Genomic DNA, 23362 nt, shown 5'->3' with positions numbered 1-23362 from the left:
TCCAGGAGTTTTATTTTGTGCATTGCTGTCATATATGAGATGTATTCTTACTTTTTTACCCCTGTAGTAGCCATATCCCCCTTACATAAGAGTAACATTTTTCTTAAGGCCAGTTTCAAGCTAAAAAGTATTTATAAAGTCAGATTTTTTTCTGCGTTTTCTGCATTTCTTTGTATAATTTTGAAACCATTGTTTCCTATCACAAATAACCTGACATTGAAGGCAATTTTTTGACGAGTCATTGGTTGATCTCATGCTTTCCAGCAGTTAGAAAAATTCTGAAATAATTGAGATTATTTTTCATTTGAGGATAGTCATTCATCTCTTCCTACATACGAAATGATGTAATAAACTAATTACATAAGCATACTCATCCCCTGAGCCTGGCAGACCTTTTTTCACTCTTGTAGTTTAAATCAGTCCTTGCTATTATCTGTGGAAAGGCCTGCATTCTTACAACTAGCAAGCAATAATGTCCATTTGGCCATTAAATTACATGTAGACATGCACTAACATGGTCTTTATTGGCTTGGAGAATGTGTCTAAAAATTAACGCAAGTCTCAGGTTTTCTACCCTAACTATTGAAGGATGATTAAGAGAGAAGCATTTCACTTCCCTTGCCACCAGAAAAAGATAATGGCTGTGTAGAGTTTTTCATGTGGCATAATCAGGTGGGTCCATCACACAGCCCTGGGCACAGATTAGAACTTCAGTGCAAAGATAAACACTCAAGTATTGTTTGGAATGTTATGGACAGTCCAAGAGCAGACCATAGCTTAGCAATGTAAAACAAAAGATTAGTGATAAACTCCCATGCTTTGGTGAAGTTCATGCCAGTCTTCAGTTTCACTGGGAGATGATTGAAACCAGAGAGACTTGAGGGGCATGTCACAAGGTGCTGGCACTTCCCATTTCCTGCTAGACAGGTTGGAGCATAAGACCAGCCAAGCTGAAATGAGTGGGCCCATGAGTCAACAGCTCATGAATCAATGGAAGTCTGAACCAAGGGCCCCCTCCTGGGCCCTTTCTTCAGGCGTAATCAGGCTGGCTGTTCCTGGTTGAGGATGGTCCCCTGAGACATCCCACACCAAAGCTTGTGTAACATGTCTTGTACATCAACTTAATGTTTGATGGAAGCTAAAGTCGCAGGTTCAAGAGCACATCCTTTAGTAATTTAGTCTGACACTAATATCAGGGCCGTAAGTGCTCTAGTGCTTATTTGCATGCTGTGTTTGTGTTACCCAACTTCCAACACTCCCCCCTCTTTTACTTTCATTTGTAACACCAAGAGTGTGCTATGGTTGTGTGGAGTAGTGAGCTCCAGACTCCCTCTCAAGCAGACTTCTGTGAAGAGTCATTGGAACCCAAGGCTGTTTTATCATGGATTGACAAAGATAAAGATTCAAAAGCTTTCTCCATCTCTTCTCCTTAGTTGGCCCTTCTAGAGAAACCCTTAGGCTTATCAGGAACATCATAGAGTAGTGGCATTGAGCTCCACTATCCGGTTCCCCTAGCAGTACTTTGTGGAGTTGATGGGAAAGAAGTCAGATAAACTGTTGGTCATAATCCCCTGTGGAATTTGTCAGCGAGAATATTGTTTCGGCAGCCTGGACTCATCTTGTCTATATCCTGTTGGCCCACAAAAGGCAGGTGTGTTTAGGCTGCACTCTGTCTGATGGAGTATTTTAGTTATTTCTTCATGGTTTCTTCATCTAAGCATGGGTTGCAGTGGTGGCAGCATTTTACCATGTTGCTGTCAGAGAACCCTAATATTTGGACAGGTGTGTCGGGAAGCATTTTTACTACTGACATATCATGGGAATTTAATTTGAGCATTTCATCTATGTTTTAGTTCTGTTTGATTAATAAGGAGCTGGAAAAGCTTCAGGCCCTTCCAAAGTTTGTACTCAAGGAGGACCTTTTGTGGAGACTGTTCTCCAGAATAGATTACCGTATCACCTGATGTATCTTTGATTTTGGGGATTCTTTTCTATGATTAAAGACTTGGGTATGTGCCCACATGAGATGCAGTGACTGAAGTTGTCTTCTGTTAGGCAGGAAGAGAAAAGTAAGAGCAATGATACTCATTTGGAGTTGGAAATGCTTCCCAGTCAACCTGTTCACTTTTTGTAGAGTTCACAAACCATCACTTCTGTAGGCAGACTTTTTGATTATACCCCTTCCTTCCTCTTCTAAGCTTGGCTGTTTACAATATGGAATAGTGTTGCATCCTTGTGTCCAAGATACATTACTAGAGAGGGCACACCACCATGTGCACAGTAGTCTTAGCTCCATTGCGAGACTGCCATGGGGGATATCAGTTCCCTGAGATCAGCCTGGTTTGGAGACCATCAGAAAGGACCATTGGGTCCTAGACATGGTCATTCCTGAAGTTCGCTGGCATTTGCTTAGAAAGAACTCCAGTGCCAGATCAGCCTTTGACACCACAACTGTTGGAATAGGCCTAAACTCAGCTGTATAAAGGGGCTGTTGAGGCTGTTATTCCTGACCTGTTTCAACCCTTATGTTGGATGGACACATTTTGAAGTTGTCAGTTCATCCATCACATCTAGTACTTTCAATGTCATATGTCTGCCCTACAGAAACGTATGTTTTACGAGGCACCTAGGTTGCATTACAGGATATAATGAATTCCCATGCCAATCTTCACTTCTAATGCAAAGTGCTGCCATTTGAGCTTTATGTACCTTGAAGCTTTACTGACGTGTGTTTGGCCATGGTGACTGAAACCTCAGTCTGAGGTAAATCAGCTAGGAGTAGAGAATGGAAGGTGCTCTCAGATCCAGTACCCTGGTATAAGGGGCCAATGTCAGATCAGACAACCCTCATATTGAGCTGGTCAAAAATAAGACAACACACATCTGTCATTGTGGTAAGTGCAAAACTTTTGTATACTTACACGTGGTATATTTATAGTAATTCATACAAGGATTCAATGAAAAAAGCTTTCCCAATTATAAGTAATTTTGTAAGTTCTTTGGTTTTGTAAGTGCAATGCAAATCCATATTAAAAATCTCACAAATATTCTGCATTTATTCTCAGTTCAGTGTTTTGTCAAATAAAAGCTAATCTGGTAGTCTGCTTTTTTTAGAGGCTAATCTAGACAGACAGTTAATCATGGAGATTTTTAAGAGAGAAGTGATAGGAGTTTGATATTAAATGAGCTTCCTCAGATTCATAAAATTATTTATAATTTTATATTTTCTTCATTTCAGGTGTAAAGTCAGCCACAGAGAGCTTTAACCAATATCCTGAAATGCCTTGGATCTTGATATGAGGGAATTGGCTTTCTCGCTCTCTGATATTTTGGCTGTACATATGTGGATTTGTGGTTGTGTTACATTGTTAATTTTAGTGGAACATTTGCAGGGTTTAAGATATTTTAGCCTTTTTTCCGTTTTGAAGATTCTTCACTTTTTTATGTTGCTGTCACTAAAGCTGTACTTTAGTTAAACGTGTTTTGTATATTTTGAAGAAAATGTATTAGGAAGCCAACAGGGTAGAGCTGGAATTCAAGAGTTAGGCATCCCGTGTGGGAAAAGTTACAAATCTTCCCATCCTTTTTATGTTATTTTACTATATATGCATAGTAATATTTATATGCACAATTCATTAACAATGTCAGAAAACTGGAACACTCAGAGGAGCATTTTAAGTATCAGTCATCCGTTTTGGACTGGAGCAGTTGCTTAACATTTAGCAGAAATCGTGGTCAAATTTTTCTTTTTATAACCTCTGTCTGCATCACATCGATCTTGTAATTTACTGCTCGAGCTGTGTACTCTGCATTGATTCAGAACAGTTGCAAGTCCTTACCTAGGATTCCACAGCTAGACTAGATTCCACCAGTGCCAATATATAGGTTCATAGGTTAGTACTAGGCTAACTGCCCTTGCGAGCCATTTTAAGCCTAGCCAATTATCCTATGTGAGACTCAAACTCTGCACCTTATGTTTGTAAGGCAAACACCTTAACCATTAGGCCATCCAGTTTTCTGACATTGTTAATGAATTGTGCATATAAATATTACTATGCATATATAGTAAAATAACATAAAAAGGATGGTAAGATTTGTAACTTTTCCCACACGGGATGCCTAACTCTTGAATTCCAGCTCTACCCTGTTGGCTTCCTAATACATTTTCTTCAAAATAAACAAAACACGTTTAACTAAAGTACAGCTTTAGTGACAGCAACATAAAAAAGTGAAGAATCTTATGGTTTTAATTATTGCACAGTCGATTGTTTGGTGCAGTGACTTTTGTTGACACCATTTATTTCTATCGTGAAAAAACACCTATTTTTTTCTCCTAATGAAATTTTTTTTAAAAAGCATCAAAATATATTGAGCATAGTAATGAAATTAGTAGCACTTTGTAGTTAATGCATGCCCTCCCTCATTATTCATGCACGGCAGTGAGTCACTAGTTCTTCGGGCAGCTGATCATCAAAGGTAACTTCATGGGATATTTCTCCGCCCTCTGTGACATGACAATTATTCTGTATTTCATATGGGAACAGATAACTGCTTTGTTTCTGCTAATGGGTATATTTTTTTTCTAGACACTGTTCCGTGTGTTAAAAATGGAGTGATAAAATCTACATATGCCAGTGAACCATCAGTTGGACCAGCAAGTACTACAACAGCTTCTTCTTTTCTTGAATACCAAGTATGCCCTACCACACCTGCTGCTGGAGATTGCATTCCTAATAGGAGCCAGATTCAGGAAATCATAGACAAGTACACCAAAGATTTGTGCCAGGCTTTCGACACGAGTGCCAATTTTCAGGGTAATTAAGTTTTCTGAGTTCTTTCCTAATAGTTTTAAGATGGTGGTGGTATTTTTGTAAGGCAGGAATGCAAGTGGTTACAAATAATGTGTAGTACTTTAAGATACATGATACATTGGGAAGCAATAGTTGGAATAACAGAGCATCATGATGAAAGGTGCGTGTGTGTGTCTGCAGAGATAAAAAAGAAAAGAAAAAAGAGTGAAAAGGAAGGCATTTAACTGAGTGATTACTTTCAGTTCAATGGGTTCTGTATTTGCAAAGGGTAGCAGATCATGTTTAAGTACCCTAAATCATATAGCTCTCAATTGTACCTGATTTTGCATTAACATTTTTACTCTCTCACCAAATTGGATTTTGTAACAAAATTATGAGGGTTAAAGTTGTTATACAGTGTCAGACATTACAGTTGTAAACTTAGTCTTCAAAAAAGTATGTATCAACTGATTTAGGCTGTGCTCTGAAGTACTAGTTGTGTGGGCTGCTTTGTTTCATTCATGCCTGCAGAACTTGAAAGGCAGGCCACATACAGTACTGTTGGTATTGGATTTGTAGTTTTCTTTGCACTGTTTATGCATGTTAAATGGAAGGCAATGTTTTAAGTAAATAAGTAGGAAAGCTGCTTTTCTTAGATTTAAAAGTTATTCTATCAGTTTTCATTCATTCCTCAATGACTGTGTTCTGATCTGACCCAGATGTTATTTTCAAATTGTGGCCACTTGAAAACTCAAGCTCCTCCCTTACCCATAACACTCTATCCCCTAGCATACTCCAGATCTCGATTCCTGCTTTTGCGTTTGGACTTGGTCGTTGTGAGCTTTCGACCTTAATGCTCAAAAGACAGAGATAAGGTATCTTGCTAGCTTATTATTTTACTACCTTGTTATCCATTTTTATAGTTTATATATTTCCTCCCTACCTACACGTTAGTATAATTCTTTCTTACCATCGTTGGTAAACTTTCCCTGTTATCCCTTATACACGGCTAGTGTACTCTTCGATACTGTTTGTATCGCCTTCCCCTTTTGTTTCTATATAAAAAAACAAAAAAAGTTCTGTTTTTCTGTCTCAAAATTTGTTTGTTAAAATGTCTGAAAAACCCTCTGGTTTTAAAAAGTGTAGTCATACCTTGCCACTTTCTGACAGTCATGCCTTGTGTGTTTATTGTCTAGGCCCTTAGCACCTTCAGAAAGATTATGACATTTGCAAATCTTTTAATCCTTGGGTCATTGTGGACCATAAGAACAAGCTTATTTTAAAAGGCTTGCTTGCTTCTTTCTTTTTCAGAGGCTTTATCTGGGCTCAACCCCCACTTCCCCCAACCTATGACAAAGGAACAATCTAAAAAGCTTTCAGATCTGTCAGGCTCCTCCACCCTTTCCTTGGATCTGATGGTGGAGCTTCCAAGAAAGAAACACAAAAACTCTGATCCAAAGACTGGCCCTTTCCCAAAGTCAGCATCAGACACTAAATCAGCTTCCTTGGATCCTGTATTATCAGATTTGAAGCTTTTGCCTCGGACCAGATATTCCCCTTCCGTAGATAAAATAAAAACAGTACAATTAAATGCTAAAAAATAACGGAATCCACTAAGAAAAGTATGACAAGCTAAATTAAAACCACTCTACTTTAATGTACAAAATAAAGATGATTTAGCGCTTTCATCCACAACAATGTGGACTTCATCAGAATACAATCAACATCTAATTAAACATTTATATACTTAATTTTAGGCGCTAAAAAATACTAATTAATAAAATCATTATTCATTTTAAAGTGAACAAGCACTAAAGTCATGTAAATATTACTATAGTGTGCTTGAAATCCTCATCTACTTGTGCAAATGCAAACATTCTATTCTAACAAATATCCACTTAGTATGCCCCCCCCCCCCAATTTCAAGACATTATTAGGACAAAGAGAGGTAAAGTGGCAATTACTAACTGATCTCTCAAATACGCCTCAACTAAATGATTATATTACTATCAAACCCATTTCACAATTGCAGGTGTAGGTATTGACCTAGATTCATTTACTTTAATTCAGATATTATATACTGTATATTTAGGTATTTTTGTTATGAGCATTATCAAGTCTATTAGTCAGTACATAAAGTTAGGCTGTTTATTATTAATTATGTTGATATGTCTATCCAGGGGCTTAAGAAGCATATTAAGTGCATATTTGTTAGAATAGAATATTAGAATGTATTGTACCCTCCTTGGATTCTGGATCAAATGCCAGACCATCTCTCACCCGACAGACGACATTCACCTGGATATCTAAAACCTAAAATTGACAGGATGGTTTCTTCACATCCATTGATATCCAGACAGCATACAGTCTTCCTGCTTGTCCTATACTTAACCACAAAGTTTCCACAAGAAAACTTTGCAGAAGTAAATGGAATAGATTTGTTTTTTGGATGCAACGGAAACATATTGATCCTTTTTCAGCACCAGTGCATAGTGTCCTTGAATTTTTGGCAACAGTTTTCAAAGCTCCTCTACTATTAGGATACAGCTAGCTGCCATCCCTAATTTTCACATAGGGATTGAAAACTCCTTCTTGGCTTTTTCCAAGCTTTGTAAGACTTTTTTAAATGTATCTTTCTTTTGAGAACCCTTTATAAGGATCCAACTCCGCCATGGGACTTAAATTTAGTATTATAGCCCTTAATTCATTCCCCTTTCGAACCAGGAGCTAAATGAAAACTTAAATTTTTGACCTGGAAAACTATATTTTTGTTAGCCATTGTCTCTGCTAAAAGACTGCAGACCTTCGAAGCACTGTCCTCTAAACCTCCTTTCATAGTATTTCATAGTAGTGCAGCTTTACGAACCAGTCCATCCTTCCTAAGGTGGTGTCAGAATCAAACAGCATCCATTCAACTAATTTACCAGTTTTCTTTCCAAATTTCACAAACAAAGGTGAACGTATGTTACACTTACTGGACGTTCATAGGCAATTACATTTTCACTTACTTAGAAGGAAAAACTTCAGAAAAACAGATTGTTTGTCTCCATTACAGATTCCAAATTAGGCAAGCTGGTCAAGAAGGTAACCTTAGCTAGATGGCTGACCTATTGTGTATCCTTTATCTAAAACAAATTGGACTTTTCTTTTCCAAAACCTTTCAGAGCCCATTTAACCAGGTCTGTGGCAACATCATCCGTATTTTTATCCAGGGCTTCCATGAACGATATATGTGCAGCTGCTACTTGGGATAATCCTGATACCTTTCAGATCTGCTCTGAGTTACAGCACAATGGCACAAAAAATATACAGAACCAACTGATATTGCCAACATCCTGGCAGACCGGTTCAGTGCTAATTTTATCCCCCTCTCACACCCTAAATGGCCCATCCCTATACCGGAAGAATGCAAAGTTCCTGTAGTCACAGCTGCACAGGTAAAAACCACACTGTCCAAAGCCAAGAACACAGCATCCATGGGACCTGACAACATCCCAGGCTGCATTCTACACTACAGAACGAACTGGCACCCCACCTAAGTACCATATTCAATTATAGCCTCACTGCAGGCTTTGTACCCACTGAATGGCGCACAGTGATGGTTATCCCACTCCACAAAGGAGGAGCCAGCACGGACCCTGGGAACTACCGCCCCATTAGCCTGACGAGCCTGGTCCTCAAGGCCATGGAACGTATCATCATGGAACTTATAAACAAAGACATTGTAATCTCCAAACTCTGGACCCCACCCAGTTCGGGTTTGTAAAAGGCAGATCATGTCTCCTAAACCTCATACACTTCTTTGAAGCAGTCACCAAAGCAGTAGATGAGACGAAGTTAATGTAGTTCACACAGCCTATCTAGATCTCGCCAAGTCCTTCAACACCATCCCCCACTCTGGAATTATAGATGAACTCACTAAACTAGGTATAAATCCCTATGTCACAAGGTGGGTTGCCAACTGGCTCACTGACAGAACCCACACTGTGAAAGTAGCAGACTCCAAATCCGACTTCAATCCAGTGACAAGTGGAGTACCACAGGGTTCAGTCCTGGATCCCCTCCTGTTTGGTATCTACTTCTCTGAAGTACAGACTAACACAGAATGTCTTTGGCTAATGAAGTTCACAGATGAATGCAAACTAGGGGCCGTAATCGAAACTCCTAATGATGTGGACATCCTACAAAAGGGCCTCACTGAGACAGATGCTTGGTGTCAAAGTCATGGCCTCAGGCTCAATGCCAAAAAGTGCATTGCCACCCCTTTGGTAAAAACTCTGTACTCATGAACTACCACATACGCAGTAGCCTACTTAACACCGAAATTGTGATGAGACCTTGGGACACAGGTGGACAGTAGTCTCTCCTTTGATAATCACATCGCTACAGTAGTCAGGAAATCCTTCTACCTGGCACATCTCATCACAAAATGTTTCTCATCCAGAAAAAAAGAGGTCATTGTTCCCCTCTACACATCACTCATTAGACCCATTATAGAGTACAACGCCCCTTTTGGTATGTACCTCACAAGACATCTACAACAACTGGAAAGGCCGCAAAGTACCTCACAAAGAGGATTACTGGACTCAAACAGATGCCCTACGCAGACTGTCTCAAAAAACTCCAGCTTTACTCCGTCACATATCACCTACTCAGAGGGGATCTCTGCCTAACATACAAAGCTATGTCAAACCCAGAGCTGTTGGACATGCTCTACTTAAAAAAAAATCCCAATCCCTCCAAGCTACATGCTCTAGAGACCTATACCTTGTCACCACAATAAACAGAACATGCTGGAGGGATAGATTCCTGTCCCAGAGACTTCCATACTCCGGAACAAACTACCTATCTGTATCAAACAAAGCTCCTCATTAGTACTCTTCAAGAAAAATCTTGATGATTGGATGGGAGATATGAAATTCACCCCGAGGATCACTTCTGTGGCTCTGCTTGACAGGGGCACAGGAAAATAATTTTCTTGGGTGGCGAAAGCCAGGGTACCTTTTTGGCTAGGCTTATACAGGGCCTAGGGCTAATAGCCTAGTACCTACCTATGAACTTATTTACTACTCATTACAAATTGGATCTTGTCTTAAGGGGGAAGAGCAGCCTTCGGCTCAAATGTGCTCATGAATATCCTTCCTTAGAGTCCTCTCTGGGATTTCAGGTAGCTGGGGACTCTGTCCCAGTTGTTGAGGAATGAATGAAAATTGACAGTATCAGATAAAAAAAAGTTATGTACTCAAGATAACGTTCCATCTGTGTTGTCCATTTTCATTCTTCCTCAACTCACCTCCCACAAACCCCTACCTTTGAACTAATGAATTCTGGAAGAAAGAGACCTTGTAAGGGAACTACTGTTCCTTATGTTTCAGATATGGATTTCTATTACCAGGGTGCAAATATTTCTTTTGATTACTGTAAGCCAGCAATAAAGATCTGAGATATGTTGGAGGATAGACCATTATGGGTTAGGGAGTCACTTGAGTTTTCAAGTGGCCACAAGCTGAAAATGACAGCCTAGTCAGATTGGAAGGTCGGATCTGAACCCAGTTGTTGAGGAAGAATGAAAATGGACAAGCGAGTATGGTGATCTTTTTTTTTCACTTAAATGTAACTTTGACTCGGAGCTGCAGATCCTCTTATTTTACCAGCTGTCGGAGTAAATGATCTGTATTAAAAAGTGATTGTGAGCCTTTGTTCTTAATTGTAGAGAGATGTTGAAAGTTTTGTTTTAGATATTGGGGGGGGGGGTTCTATTTGCGGAGCAGTTTTGAAAGATCTGAAAGTGATTGGGAAAATGAGGAGTCCTGATGATATTCACCTTGAATTTTGCAGCTAATAATTGAATTAGTAGTACTACTAAATTCCCTTTTTAACAAATGGGGGAAAGGTCAGGATACTTGAAAAGTGCACCAGAATGGCTGCTACTGCACTTCTCAGTAGTGTGTGACCTGTGGCTGCAGAAGTATGAGCTTCAGGTCTCTGATGGCTATGGGAAAGTACTTAAGTATTGTAGTATTACGTGAGGCATAATTCTTAACTTTTTGAAAATTTACAGTGGACTATGAGTAGTAAATAAAAGTAACAAGTGTTTTGACTAGGTATTCATAGTTGTGCATGAGCGGATTGTAGGCATGGCTTCCCTTGACTTTTAGCACACTAGTTTGCACAGTACTTTATATAAAGTTAATATATTAGTCTGGGAGGAATTCCAGGGTACTAACCTCAATGAAATATTAATTGGAAAACAGAATGCAGTAGTAATATACAGAGTCCATACTGTAAATGGGAGAGTCATTAGTAAATTTCCATAGACTATGTTTAGGGACTGGATCAGTGTGCTGCTTTTTAAAGATGAAATAAACCTATCAAGAGTAAGAAATAATGCACAGTAAGGTGCTATATTATAGTCTTCCCACCCCAGAATGTCCAGTATTGCCTTACAGTGGCCACCTTGGAGTTTGTTGCACTTTCACAAATGAACTTTTGTATTTGTTTTTACTGTCTCTTTAATTACTTTTTATTTTTGATGATTTTTGAGGGGGGAAATCGATTCCCTTGATGTTCTTCATCTCACATTGCTGCAGTCATAACCTGTGGGTAGTCCGCTGTCCTCGGTCGGCCCGAATACCAAAGAGTTAGGCTGGCGTCGGTCATGGGCGCCCGGAGCTGACGTCAGTACGTAGTAGTACTTAAGTGCATGACCGACGCCATATCCTCAGTCTTTCTTGCCGCGTGGTCCGAAGCAGAAGCAGCGTTTGCAAGTGCCGTTCGGCGTTCTGAAATTTTCAATTATCAAGTTTCAGACCGAAGACCAAGTTGGGCTAAGTACCCCGTTGGGGAAAATTTTTGTCTTTTCTTGCCTCAGTTAATCCGGATGTCAGAAAAAGTTAATAATTGTATTTCTTGTGGGAAACAGATACCTCATAGGGACTATCACTCTCTCTGTATTCCTTGCTTGGGGCCTGAACACGACGTAGTCGGGTGTCGCTTTTGCGCTAGATTTAATAAGCGCACCATTAAACAAAGATTAGACTGTGCCAGGCTTGTTTTCGGTAAGCAGTGTAACTACAACATGCCGTCGGATCCTCTGACGCCCGCTACCGCTAAAAAACGTAAAGATAAATCTTTAAGGTCTAAACCGGATGAGTCGTCCGTTGCGGACGCCGGTTCTATGGAACCTCTGGTTGAATCTGTGGATCCGGCCGAGGTCTCTGCTGAATCACAGGGGGAACCTTTACTTTTGCAGGAGTTGGCCTCTCAGGAGTTAGGCCAGGCCGAGGGTGCTTCTCAGGTATCTGTAGTTCCATCCTTACAAAAGGTTATTAGGCCTTCTACCTCAGTGGCTAAAGGCCATGCTAAGGCTAAACCTGGTCTTACTGGTACTGGCCATAGCCCTAGTTCTTCAACTTCTGTTCCTAAAAAATATATGTTGAAAATGGCAGAGGATTTGATTACTTTGATCAGGGGATCTTTGCCCCCCCCCCAGAGAAGAGGCCTAGGGTGGAGACAGATTTAGAGGGAATGGAGCATTCTTCAGACTACTCTGAGTCCTCATCTGAGGATATTCAGGATTACCCTCCCTATTCAGATTCGGATGCAGAAGATTCCTGTCCTTCTGCTTCTTCTCCAGAGGATTTTTCCTTTTCTGAAACTTTACATTCCATGAGTGAACATTTCAAGTGGGAAGGTCAGGATTTTTCAGATTCTCGAAAAAGGCTTAGGGAATTTTTGTTTTTACCACAACATAGGCCTTTGGCTATTCCCCCTGTCTTAGATGTTGTTCAGGATGTTTTTTCTGAAGCTTCTCTTAATCCTGATTCTTTACCCCCTGCCCCTGTCAAGCCAGACGGATATTACAGAGTTCCAGAAGCACATAAATATTTGTATAAGAGTCCTAGAGCTGACCCGGAAACTATTATTCAAGGGCCGAAGGGTGTCAGGGCTTCTGTGGTTAAGAATCCAGTTCCTTTGGATAAAGATTCTAGAGCGTTGGATAGGTGGGGGAAAAAGTGTACACCTCTTCTACGTTAGCTATGAGGGCTTTAAATTGCCAGTTTCATATGCTGAAGTATCAGAACTTTTTGTTAGGCCAATTGAAATCTAAGGTGGATGCTTTATCTGAGGGTATAGAGTGTAAGGAATTGCAGGAGCTGGTTCATGCTTCAGATCAAGTTGGTAAACATTCCTTGCAGTGTGGTTTCGATGCTCTTCAGGCTTCATCCAGGGTGGCTGCTACTGGTTCAGTTATTCGTAGACATGCCTGGCTTAAGGATCAAAATTTGTCAGAGCATGTTAAAGCTCGGATTTTGGATGCTCCTCTTCAATCTGAAGTTCTTTTTGGTTCTCCTGTGGAGTCAGTTTTGAAAAAGATGGAAGATAAAGCTAAGTCTATGCAGATGGTCAAGGATTTTTTGCAGGTGCAGCCCCCTAAGTTTAGCAGGAATTGGCCTGCTAGAGGATGGTCCTACCCTTCTTCGGATTTTCAGTCTAAGGGCAGGTCTAGACGTGATAGAGGCAGGGCTCACGCTCAGGGTTCTTTCAGACCTAGGACTTGGAGTTCTCCTGCACAGTCTTCTGGTGAGGGCAGGGGTCAGCCTTTCGTAAACAGACCCAATGACCTGTATCTTCAGCTGCCAGATCCTTCTTTTCTGGCAGCTCCTCTAGGAGGAAAGTTGGCACTTTTCAAACAAAACTGGCATTTGGTCACCCAGGACAAATGGGTGTTGGAAATAATAAATCAAGGTTACAAGTTTTACTTTCACACTTTTCCTCCTTTCAAAGGCATGCCGGATGTGCCTCCTCAGCAAAGGCTGGAGGCTCAGGAGCAAATTTCTTTGCTTTTACAGATGGGAGCTATCCAGGTGGTACCTCCGTCAGAAGTAGGCCTAGGGTTTTATTCCTGTCTATTCCTAGTGCCAAAGAAAGGAAACACTTGGAGGCCAATTCTGGATTTGTCCATTCTCAATACCTACCTAGACATTCCAAAGTTCAAGATGTTAACATTACAACAACTTCTGCCTATGCTAGGCAAAGATCACTGGATGGTAACCCTGGATCTCAAAGAGGCCTATCTTCACATTCCTATCAGGCCCAGCTGCAGGAGATTCCTGCGTTTTCGGGCTGGTACTTCTCATTATCAGTTCTCTGCATTGCCCTTTGGTTTATCTACTGCGCCCAGGGTGTTCACAAAGGTCCTGGCTCCTGTAATAGCTTTCTTCAGACAGAGGGGAATACAAATTTATCCTTATCTGGACGATTGCCTGATTCTTGCTCAAGACAAAGACAAGTTGCTTCAACATCTGCAGTATGTAATGGCAGTTTTAAGGTGCCTAGGGTATTCTGTGAACGAAATAAAGTCCAGTCTAGTACCCTCTCAGGATATGTGCTTTCTGGGTGTGAGACTGAATACAGCTTCTCAGATGGCTTTTCTGACCCCGGACAAACAAAGAACTCTTCACCTATACTTCCAGCAGTTATCAGTACTGTCCAGGCTGACTGCAAGGACAGTCCTTCAAGCCTTGGGGTTCATGGCATCTTGCATTCTAGTACTTCCCAATGCCAAACTGCATATGAGGAAGCTACAATGGTATCTCAAAACTGTATGGACTCAACACTGCCACGATTTGGACACTATCATTCGGATAATACCTTGCATCCAGAAGGAATTCTTGTGGTGGGCGCAGGAATGTCACCTAAACAAGGGACTCTCTGTGACCCGACCAGAGGCGAGTCAGATCATAACGACGGATGCCTCGGACTTGGCTTGGGGAGCACACTTCATTGGGAAATGGATTCAAGACACGTGACCTCCCAGACTACAACATTTGCATATCAACATGAAGGAGATGTTAGCAGTCCAATTTGCCCTGATGACCTTCAAGGACCTACTTCAACCAGGACAGGTGTTGATTCGAACAGACAACACAACAGTCATGTGGTACATCAACAAGCAGGGGGGAACCCATTCTTACCCTCTTTGCAGACAAGCAATGATATTGTGGGAGACTGCTCTGAGTTTGCACATCACTCTTCAAGCACGGTTTCTGCCAGGAGCACAGAACTCCGTAGCAGATGTATTGAGCAGACAAATTGTGGACCCCCATGAGTGGAAATTGGATCCTCAGGTATTCCAACAGTTGACAGTGGCTTGGGGAACTCCAGACATAGATCTGTTCGCTTCTCCACTAAATTTCCAACTACCAAAATTTTGCACAAAGATGTTTCACCCAAAAGCTTGGAAAGTGGATGCTCTATCTTTCATTTGGAACAACCTTCACGTCTATGCTTTCCCTCCTCTGCCTCTCCTTACCAAGGTACTCTTGAAAGTCAGGCGGGACAAGCCTTGCATGATTCTAATAGCACCAGATTGGCCACGTCAGCACTGGTATCCTCTGCTGAGGAGTTTAATTCAGGAGCCTCCTTGGCCTTTGCCACAGATTCCTCACCTGTTGTCCCAGTCAAGCAATCATTTGCTCAATGTCAGGGTGCAGTCCCTGCATCTAACAGCCTGGCGTATTCTGTTTTAGAGCCTGTGGGGTCTCAGCTTCCTCAACAGGTTTTAGATGTCATTCTGGAAGCCAGGCGGCCCAGTACTAGAAAAGTTTATGCTGATAAATGGAGGAGATTTTTTTCTTTGGAGCACACCAAAGGGCTTTGATGTCTCAGTACCTAATTTGAGTTTTACGCTACAGTACCTTACTGAATTACTAGACAAGGGTTTGTCATTTTCCTCTGTGAAGGTTCATGCTGCAGCCATTTCTGCTCACTATGATTGTGACCCTCCTTTATTTTCTCATCCTTTGTTTAAGCAATTTCTTAGAGGGGCAAAAAAATATAAGACCCCCACGTAGAGCTCCTACTCCTTCCTGGGATCTCAATTTTGTGTTGGAGAAGCTTACTTTACCTTCTTTCGAACCTGCAGCTACGTCTGACCTAAAATTTTTGTGTTGGAAAACTGCTTTTTTGTTGGCCATTACCTCTGCTAGGAGGGTCTCTGAATTGCAGGCACTCATGGCAGTTGAACCTTTTCTGGTATTCCATAAGGATAGGGTGTCTTTGCGTACTAACCCTACTTTTATGTCTAAAGTGATTTCTAATGTGGCCTTGAACCAGTCTGTTCATTTGCCTACTTTTTATGCTGATCCCCAAAATAAGGGGGAAAAAGTCTTGCATTCTTTGGACATTCACAGGCAGCTACGTTATTATTTGAGCAGAACTAAAGAGTTCAGGCAGACTCAACAGTTATTTATTTCTTTTGCTCTGGCTTCTCAAGGGAAAGCTGTTTCAAAGCAAACTATTTCTAAGTGGATTGGTCATTGTATTGCTTTTTGTTCTCATCATGGGAAGAATGTTCCTGCTGGGATCAGACCTCATTCCACTAGGGCTACTGCCACATCTACTGCCTTTTTGAGGGGGGTAGCTACTAAGGATATTTTGGAAGCAGCTACTTGGAGTTCAGTACACACTTTTACTAAGCATTACCATCTCCCTCTTTATTCCAAGTCTAGGGCTGGGTTTGCCACTGCAGTTTTACAGGGCATGTTAGCAACTCCTAATGCTTTTTAGTTTGCCAGCATCCCTTTTCCTTTGCTTTGGGATTCTACCCACAGGTTATGACTGCAGCAATGTGAGACGAAGAACATAGTACAGTTTTGTACCTACCATAAATGTAGATGTTCGAGGATCCACATTGCTGCAGTCCTATTTTCCCTCCCTCCTTCCCCTCTATTGTTTGGGGTTGCTGTTTTTTCCCTTTGGGATAATTGTTATTTTCTCACTTGTGGTTGTTGGGTATTTACTATTTTGGCTCTGGCCTTTCCTTTTTAAGGCCTTCTGACATCTGGGGCAAGAAAGACTGAGGATATGGCGTCGGTCATGTGCTTAAGTATTACTACGTACTGACGTCAGCTCCGGGCACCCATGACCGACGCCAGCCTAACTCTTTGGTATTCGGGCCGACCGAGGACAGCGGACTACCCACAGGTTATGACTGCAGCAATGTGGATCCTCGAACATCTACATTTATGGTAGGTACAAAACTGTACTTTTTCTGAGAAATGTGTGGTTTCTGTTAAGTTTTGCTAGTGGTCACTATAAAAAAATGGCAATTCTTTAAAATGACTTGTTCAAAAAATGTTTCTGTTATGTGCATATATAAAATAAAAAGTACTTTAAAATGTCTGTGTAACCCAACATTTAACACTGAATAATTAAACTAAAAAATAAATAATAATAACAAGGTGAGCCTTGGATGGATAAAGTGCTCCCAAACACTCGAAAATATAGTAAAATGCAAACCAAAGTTAATAAGTGAGAGAGCACAGCAGATCAATTGACCAGGATTCCTTGTTGAATATAAAGGCTTTAATCCACAATTCCAATGACGACAACCATATAACATATAATGCTGCAGCTGATGAGCGCTTTCACTCACAAAATGAGTTTCTTCAGATCAAATGCTGCTACCCATAGTGCCCCTATGCCACATATCCTGCATAGACATGGTACACATCTATGAAGCAGTATGTGTCGCAAAAAAACACCCCAGTTTCAGTAAAGTTGTTATTTTCTTCGGTTTGTATGTTGCGTTTTCTGTGAGCGAACAGAGCAGTAAGCATAGCATAATAAATGTCTGTCCTGTGAAGTATACGGTTTGCTTCATAGATGTGTGGATTAAAGCCTTTATATTCAACAAGGAATCCTGGTCAATTGATCTGCTGTGCTCTCTCACTTATTATTAACTTTGGTTTGCATTTTAAAAAATAAATAAGCAAACGATGGGACATAAAAGTGTAACTTAGGACTGTCAGTGTGGAGGCCTGACATAACGGAGCCAGCACATAGTTGCAGACCTTTTCCAGATGTTAGATCAGTTTCACTGAACCCTTTATTTATAAGCTAGGTAGCTGTATAGGACCCATGCATTATGTCCGATTTTATCAGTTCGATTTTGTGATAGGGCATGAAACAATAAAATAAGTAGCAAAGACATAAGAGAATGAATCTGTACTAATTAGATTGATATTATACTTCCTAGTTTCTTCTTCTTTCGGCTTTTCCCGGTTAGGGGTTGCCACAGCGGATCACCTGTCCGCTCATGATTGGCAGTGGAGTTTTTACAGTGTCGAGTTGCCAGCCTGGCGCCCAACCTTCTACAAAAGGCACACACATGCACACACTCACACGTAGGGCCAATTTAGAGTGTCCAGTCCACCTACAGCATGTCTTTGGGTTGTGGGAGGAAACCGGAGCACCCGGAGGAAACCCATGCGACCATAGGGAGGACATTCAGACTCTACACAGAAGGCACCCCTGCCAAGGATCAAACTGGAGAACCTCTTGTTGTGAGGTGGCATCGCTAACCGCTGCACCACCGTGGCCACCCTTTTATACTTCCTAGTGTAATATAATGTTAATAGTGTGCATGTTTTTAATATTTCATTGAGTGATCAAAGTTTTACATTTAAGCTGCAAAAAGTATGAGATTAGTATGATTCTTGCAAAGTTTCTGCAGGCTATGCTGTGAACATTTCATCCCATTGCCAGCATATCAAGTTGGTACACTTAAAATGAGCTTACTATACTTCACAGTGAAATGTTCAGAGAAACTCTCTTTCAGATTAGGAAGCTAATGTGTGAAAAAAGGTACTGAAAAAAGTGTTACTACACGTCACAAACTCTTTTTTTTATAACACAGTGTTCTAATAGATGTCAGAAACACTCATAAATCAGGAAATAAATACTGTTTTGATCAATCTTAAATTTCCAAAAAGTATCAGTTCAACTCTTTGTGTCAACAAATATAACTTGTTTACTCTTGTGTATAAAAGTCAGGTCAGTTGCGTAGTTAACTGATTTTTCCTAAGGTCTCGAGTTTGATAACCAGTGCCTAAGTAGTTGATAGCCTGACCTATCTTCCTTCCTTCAGGACTGTGATTTGATGACTAGTGCCTGATTGGTAGCTTGAATTAAAGACTGCATTGGCAAGTTAGAGCTAGTATTGTAATGAGCTATTACTGTAATGAGTTTAAGGTCCCTCAGTGCAATGAGCAAGATTATTTTGTTTGATGATGCTTGTAAGTAACCGTTTTTTATTAAACTGCTTTAAAGTTTAACTTGGTGAGTTATGTCATCCTTTTGTTTGCACTGTGGTTTACCACCTAGTCTCTGAACCAGGATAAGAACCCATTGTAATAGCCTGCCTAGGCTCCCACATGGTGGAGAGGAGTGCATTCCCCTGTGAGAGGGGATGCTGTCCTGCCTTATAAGCATTTGAGATGAAGATGCATCTTGGGTATTTCCTCATCCAACCAAATAACTAGTCAATCTGGTGATCTTTTTATTCGTTTCTCAGTGATTGGGTATTGGATCCAACTCTGCCGCATTTACCAGACTCATGGATCCCACTCTTAAACTCCTCCCTCTACCCATAATACCCCAGTCAATCTGCTGTACTTCAGATCTCACTTGCCACCATATTGCTACAGACCCGGATCCTTTTCGGATTGCTGCTTTTACTGGAAGGCTCACCCAGACTCTGCTACAGTTTGCTGTGAGAGAAAGGTTAGTTTGCTTTTTATTTGTTGTATTTTGTATTACTTTATTGCCTTTTTCTATTTTGTATACTATGATTTCTCTTTGCACTGTTTTACTTGTATTCTGCTTTTAACTACATATTAAAACTTGAAAGAGAGACCACAACTCTGTCTCTTGTGAGTCAGACGCCATAACAGCTATAAATAAATGCAATCTGAGGGTCATGCTGCTAAACGCTATACGTCTAAATCTCAAGATGCACTTGCTTGAAGGACTCCTCAAAATGGAGAACATTGGCATTTGTGCTGTAACGGAGACCTGGGTTAAAGCAGCAGAAAGCACCCCTGTGCTACCAGGCTATAACTGATTCCACACCTTTTGGCCTCAGGACATGGACCGAAGCTCCAAACGCGGTGGTTTTTCCATATTCATAAAGGATATGCACACCTCCAGAATAGTAGCCCAGCATAATGCATCTGAGATACTTCAGGTAAAACTAACATTGGGTAAGATGGCAGTTCAGGCCGTAGCCTGCTATAGGTCCCCAACCATGTCCCAAGACTACCACTCCATGATGTCCTTCAAGAATGCAACTGCAGTCCTGACATATGGGTTGTCCTAACTCAGGCAGCCCTTCGGTCGGCCGGATTCCAAAGTCCGGGTCCGGCGTCGGCCGATGTCGCCTACTCCTCGACGTCAGAGCGGCTGGGGTATAAAGGCATCCACCGACGCCATCTTCTTCAGTCTTTCTTGCCGCGCGGTGCCCGAAGCAGAAGCAGTTCGCAAGTGCCGGTCGGTCAGCTCCTGTGTTTTCAGTTACCGAAGTCATCAAAAAGCTAAGTACCCCATTGGGGAACATTTTTCTTGCCTCAGCCGATGTCAGAAAAAATTGGAAAGGTTAACAATTGTTTGTCTTGTGGTAAACAAATACCTCATAAGGACTTCCACTCTTACTGCCTTCCCTGCCTGGGCCCAGGCCACGACGTCTCGGCCTGTGCTTGCTTTAATAAGTGCACACTCAGGCGCCGGGCAGAATTTGCCGAAGACTTTTTTGGCGAAAATTACGCTTATATCATGCCGTCGGGACAACCGACAGCACATATTTCCAAAAAGCGTAAGGACCGGGACCGACCTCCTCAGCCCGCGTCATCCACCGATACCACGCCTAAGCCTACCGCGAGTGCATCGGCCTCTTCGGAGGCGGTAATTCAACCGCTCCAGGCCGACGACACCGCTTTACCGCGTACTTCGGTCCCGGAGGTTTACCCCAGTGCCGGTTGTTGATTTTCCTCCCGAAACCGAAGCTCTAGAATTACCTGACACCATACCAGTGGATAAAATTACTCCTGCACGTGGGGCAGCTAGGCCTCCGGTCTCCATGTCCATCAAGGCCTACACACGTGCTAAGGCTGCCAGCCAGGCTAAGGCCCATCCTCCTAAAACCAGTTCCCAGAGCCTTTCTTCTGATAAACAGATCATGACCCTAGCTGCAGATCTAATCTCTCTAATCAGAGGTTCTCAGTCGCACCCAGACAGAGGTACTCAGCCTCCTGCAGATAAAAGGCCTAGGTCAGAACAGCCAGATACCCTCTCTTCACATGAAGCCTCTAGGGATTCTGAGCACTCAGATACCCAGGAAGAATCCTTCCAGGCCTACGAGGACTCTGATGCTGAGGAATCAATTCCTTCTGCCTCTCCTCCAGAGGATATTTCTTTCGGAGAAGTTCTCCACTCCATGAGAGAACATTTTCAGTGGCAGGGCCAGGAATTTTCTGACTCCAGGAAAAGGCTACGTACCTTCCTCAAGTTACCCCAGCAAAGACCATTAGCTATTCCTCCAGTGTTGGATGTCTTGGATGATGTATACTCAGACTCCAGTGCTTCCCCTGATTCTCTCCCTCCTGCTCCTGTCAAGCCAGACAGATATTACAGGGTTCCTGAAACTCACAAGCATCTCTTTAAGGCCCACTCTGTGGATCTAGAAACTATTTCTCAGGGGCCCAAAGGAGTGGCTACTTCCTCGGCCAAAACCCTTTGCCCGCAGACAGGGAATCAAGGTCCCTGGAGAGATGGGGCAAAAAAGTTTATACCTCTTCCACCCTTGCCATGAGGTCACTTAACTGTCTTTTTCATATGTTTCAATACCAGGATTACTTAATGGATGATTTGCAGAAAAAGCTAGCCTCTCCTGAGCCTATAGATAGAAAGGCATTGCAGGATTTGGTTCATAACACTCAGCAGGTTAGCAGTCATTTTCTTCAGTGTGGTTATGATGCATTGGAAGCTTCATGTAGGTCAGCTATGACGGGGGCCGTTATACGTAGACATGATTGGCTGAAAGAACAGCCATTGCCAGACCATGTTAAAGTAAAGCTCCTAGATGCACCTCTGGAAAAACAGAAGCTTTTTGGTGCTAATGCACAGGATGTGTTGAAGTCTATTGAGGAAAAGGCTAAATCAGTACAGACAGTCAAGGATTTCCTCCAGGTTCAGCCTCCTAGATTCAGCAGGAAGTTTCAAAGGGGAAAAAACAGGCGTGCTCGAGGTAGAGGGCAATACCGAGGCTCTTACAGGGGCCACCAATGGCAACCTCCAAATCAGAGAAGTGGCGCAGGGAGTTCAGCTGCACCACAGGGACAATCACAATGACTTGACTTTCACCCCGCCCACCAAGGCTCAAAGAGAAGCACCTCTAGGCGGAAAATGATCCTTATTCTCAAAGAACTGGCACTTTTTAACCAAGGACAAATGGATTCTGGACATAGTAGACCAAGGTTACAGGTTCCACTTCCATACCTTACCAACGAGACAAGGCATGCCAAACCTACCACAAAATCAAAGGGCAGAGGCACTCATACAAGTTTCAAAGCTGTTACAAATAAAAGCAATAGAAAAGGTTCCTCCTCAGGAACAAGGCCAGGGATTCTATTCAAGACTGTTCCTTGTTCCAAGAAAAGAAAAGCAATGGAGACCTATACTGGATTTGTCTGCTCTAAACACTTTTCTCATTGTGCCAAAATTCAAAATGCTGACTTTACAGCAACTCCTTCCCATGCTGGGCAAGGGGTCTTGGCTGGTTACTCTGGACCTCAAGGAGGCATACCTGCATGTCCCAATCAGACACAGTTGCAGAAGATACCTCAGATTTCTTGCAGGATCAGAGCATTATCAATTCTCAGCATTGCCGTTTGGCTTATCTACTGCGCCCAGAGTATTCGCGAAATGCCTGGCATCAGTAGTTACACATTGCAGGCTCCAGGGGATTCAAATATACCCTTACCTGGACGACTGCCTTATACAAGCAGACCGCAAACAAACCTTGATAAGACACTTGGATTATGTCATTCAATTACTACAGGCTTTGGGATACACAGTCAACATTCAGAAATCAAGACTACTGCCATCCCAACAGATTATTTTTCTAGGAGCTAAATTGGACACACAATCACAAATGGCTTTCCTCACAGAGGAGAAACAAGAACATTTACCAGATTACTTCAAAAGCCTAGCAAGGCTCACCCAGCTGACCGCAAGGAAAATCCTGCAGGCCCTGGGGTTCATGGCATCTTGCATTCTTCTGGTACCTCTGGCAAGACTACACATGAGAAAGCTACAATGGTACCTAAAAAACTTATGGTCTCAACACAGCCAAAATCTAGAAGACGTAATACCACTCATTCCATGCCTGCAAAGGGAATTTTTGTGGTGGGCTCAAGCAAGTCATTTAAACAAGGGAATGTCTTTCAACAAACCTCTAGCAAGTCAAACCATTACAACAGACGCCTCAGATCATGGATGGGGGGCGCACATGGAGGGCAGATGCATTCAAGGCCAATGGACTCCCAGGGAAATGCATCTGCACATAAATCAGAAAGAGATGTTGGCAGTCATACATGCAATTGAGGCCTTTGGGAAATCCCTTCAGCAAGGTCATCTGCTAATAAGGACAGACAACACCACTGTCATGTGGTATATAAACAAGCAGGGAGGCACTCACTCTTACCCCCTCTGCAGACTAACAATGATTCTTT

General features: G+C 42.0%; 1 protein-coding gene across 1 annotated transcript in view; it reads left to right on the top strand.

The window, feature by feature from the left end:
• The window catches only part of LOC122802137 (centrosomal protein of 295 kDa-like), a 1720043-nt gene that overhangs the window by 1176553 nt on the left and 520128 nt on the right, over positions 1–23362 (top strand). The window contains exon 11 of the mRNA XM_044071818.1: positions 4587–4814. Within this exon, the coding sequence (XP_043927753.1) occupies positions 4587–4814 (228 nt within the window). The remainder of the gene's footprint in view (positions 1–4586; positions 4815–23362) is intronic.

Source organism: Protopterus annectens, chromosome 5.part0, assembly GCF_019279795.1.
Source record: "Protopterus annectens isolate FY-2018-M chromosome 5.part0, PAN1.0, whole genome shotgun sequence".
Taxonomy (NCBI): Eukaryota; Metazoa; Chordata; order Ceratodontiformes; family Protopteridae; genus Protopterus; species Protopterus annectens.
Note: the sequence above shows the minus strand (reverse complement) of the source record. Positions and strands in the feature narration are given on the sequence as shown.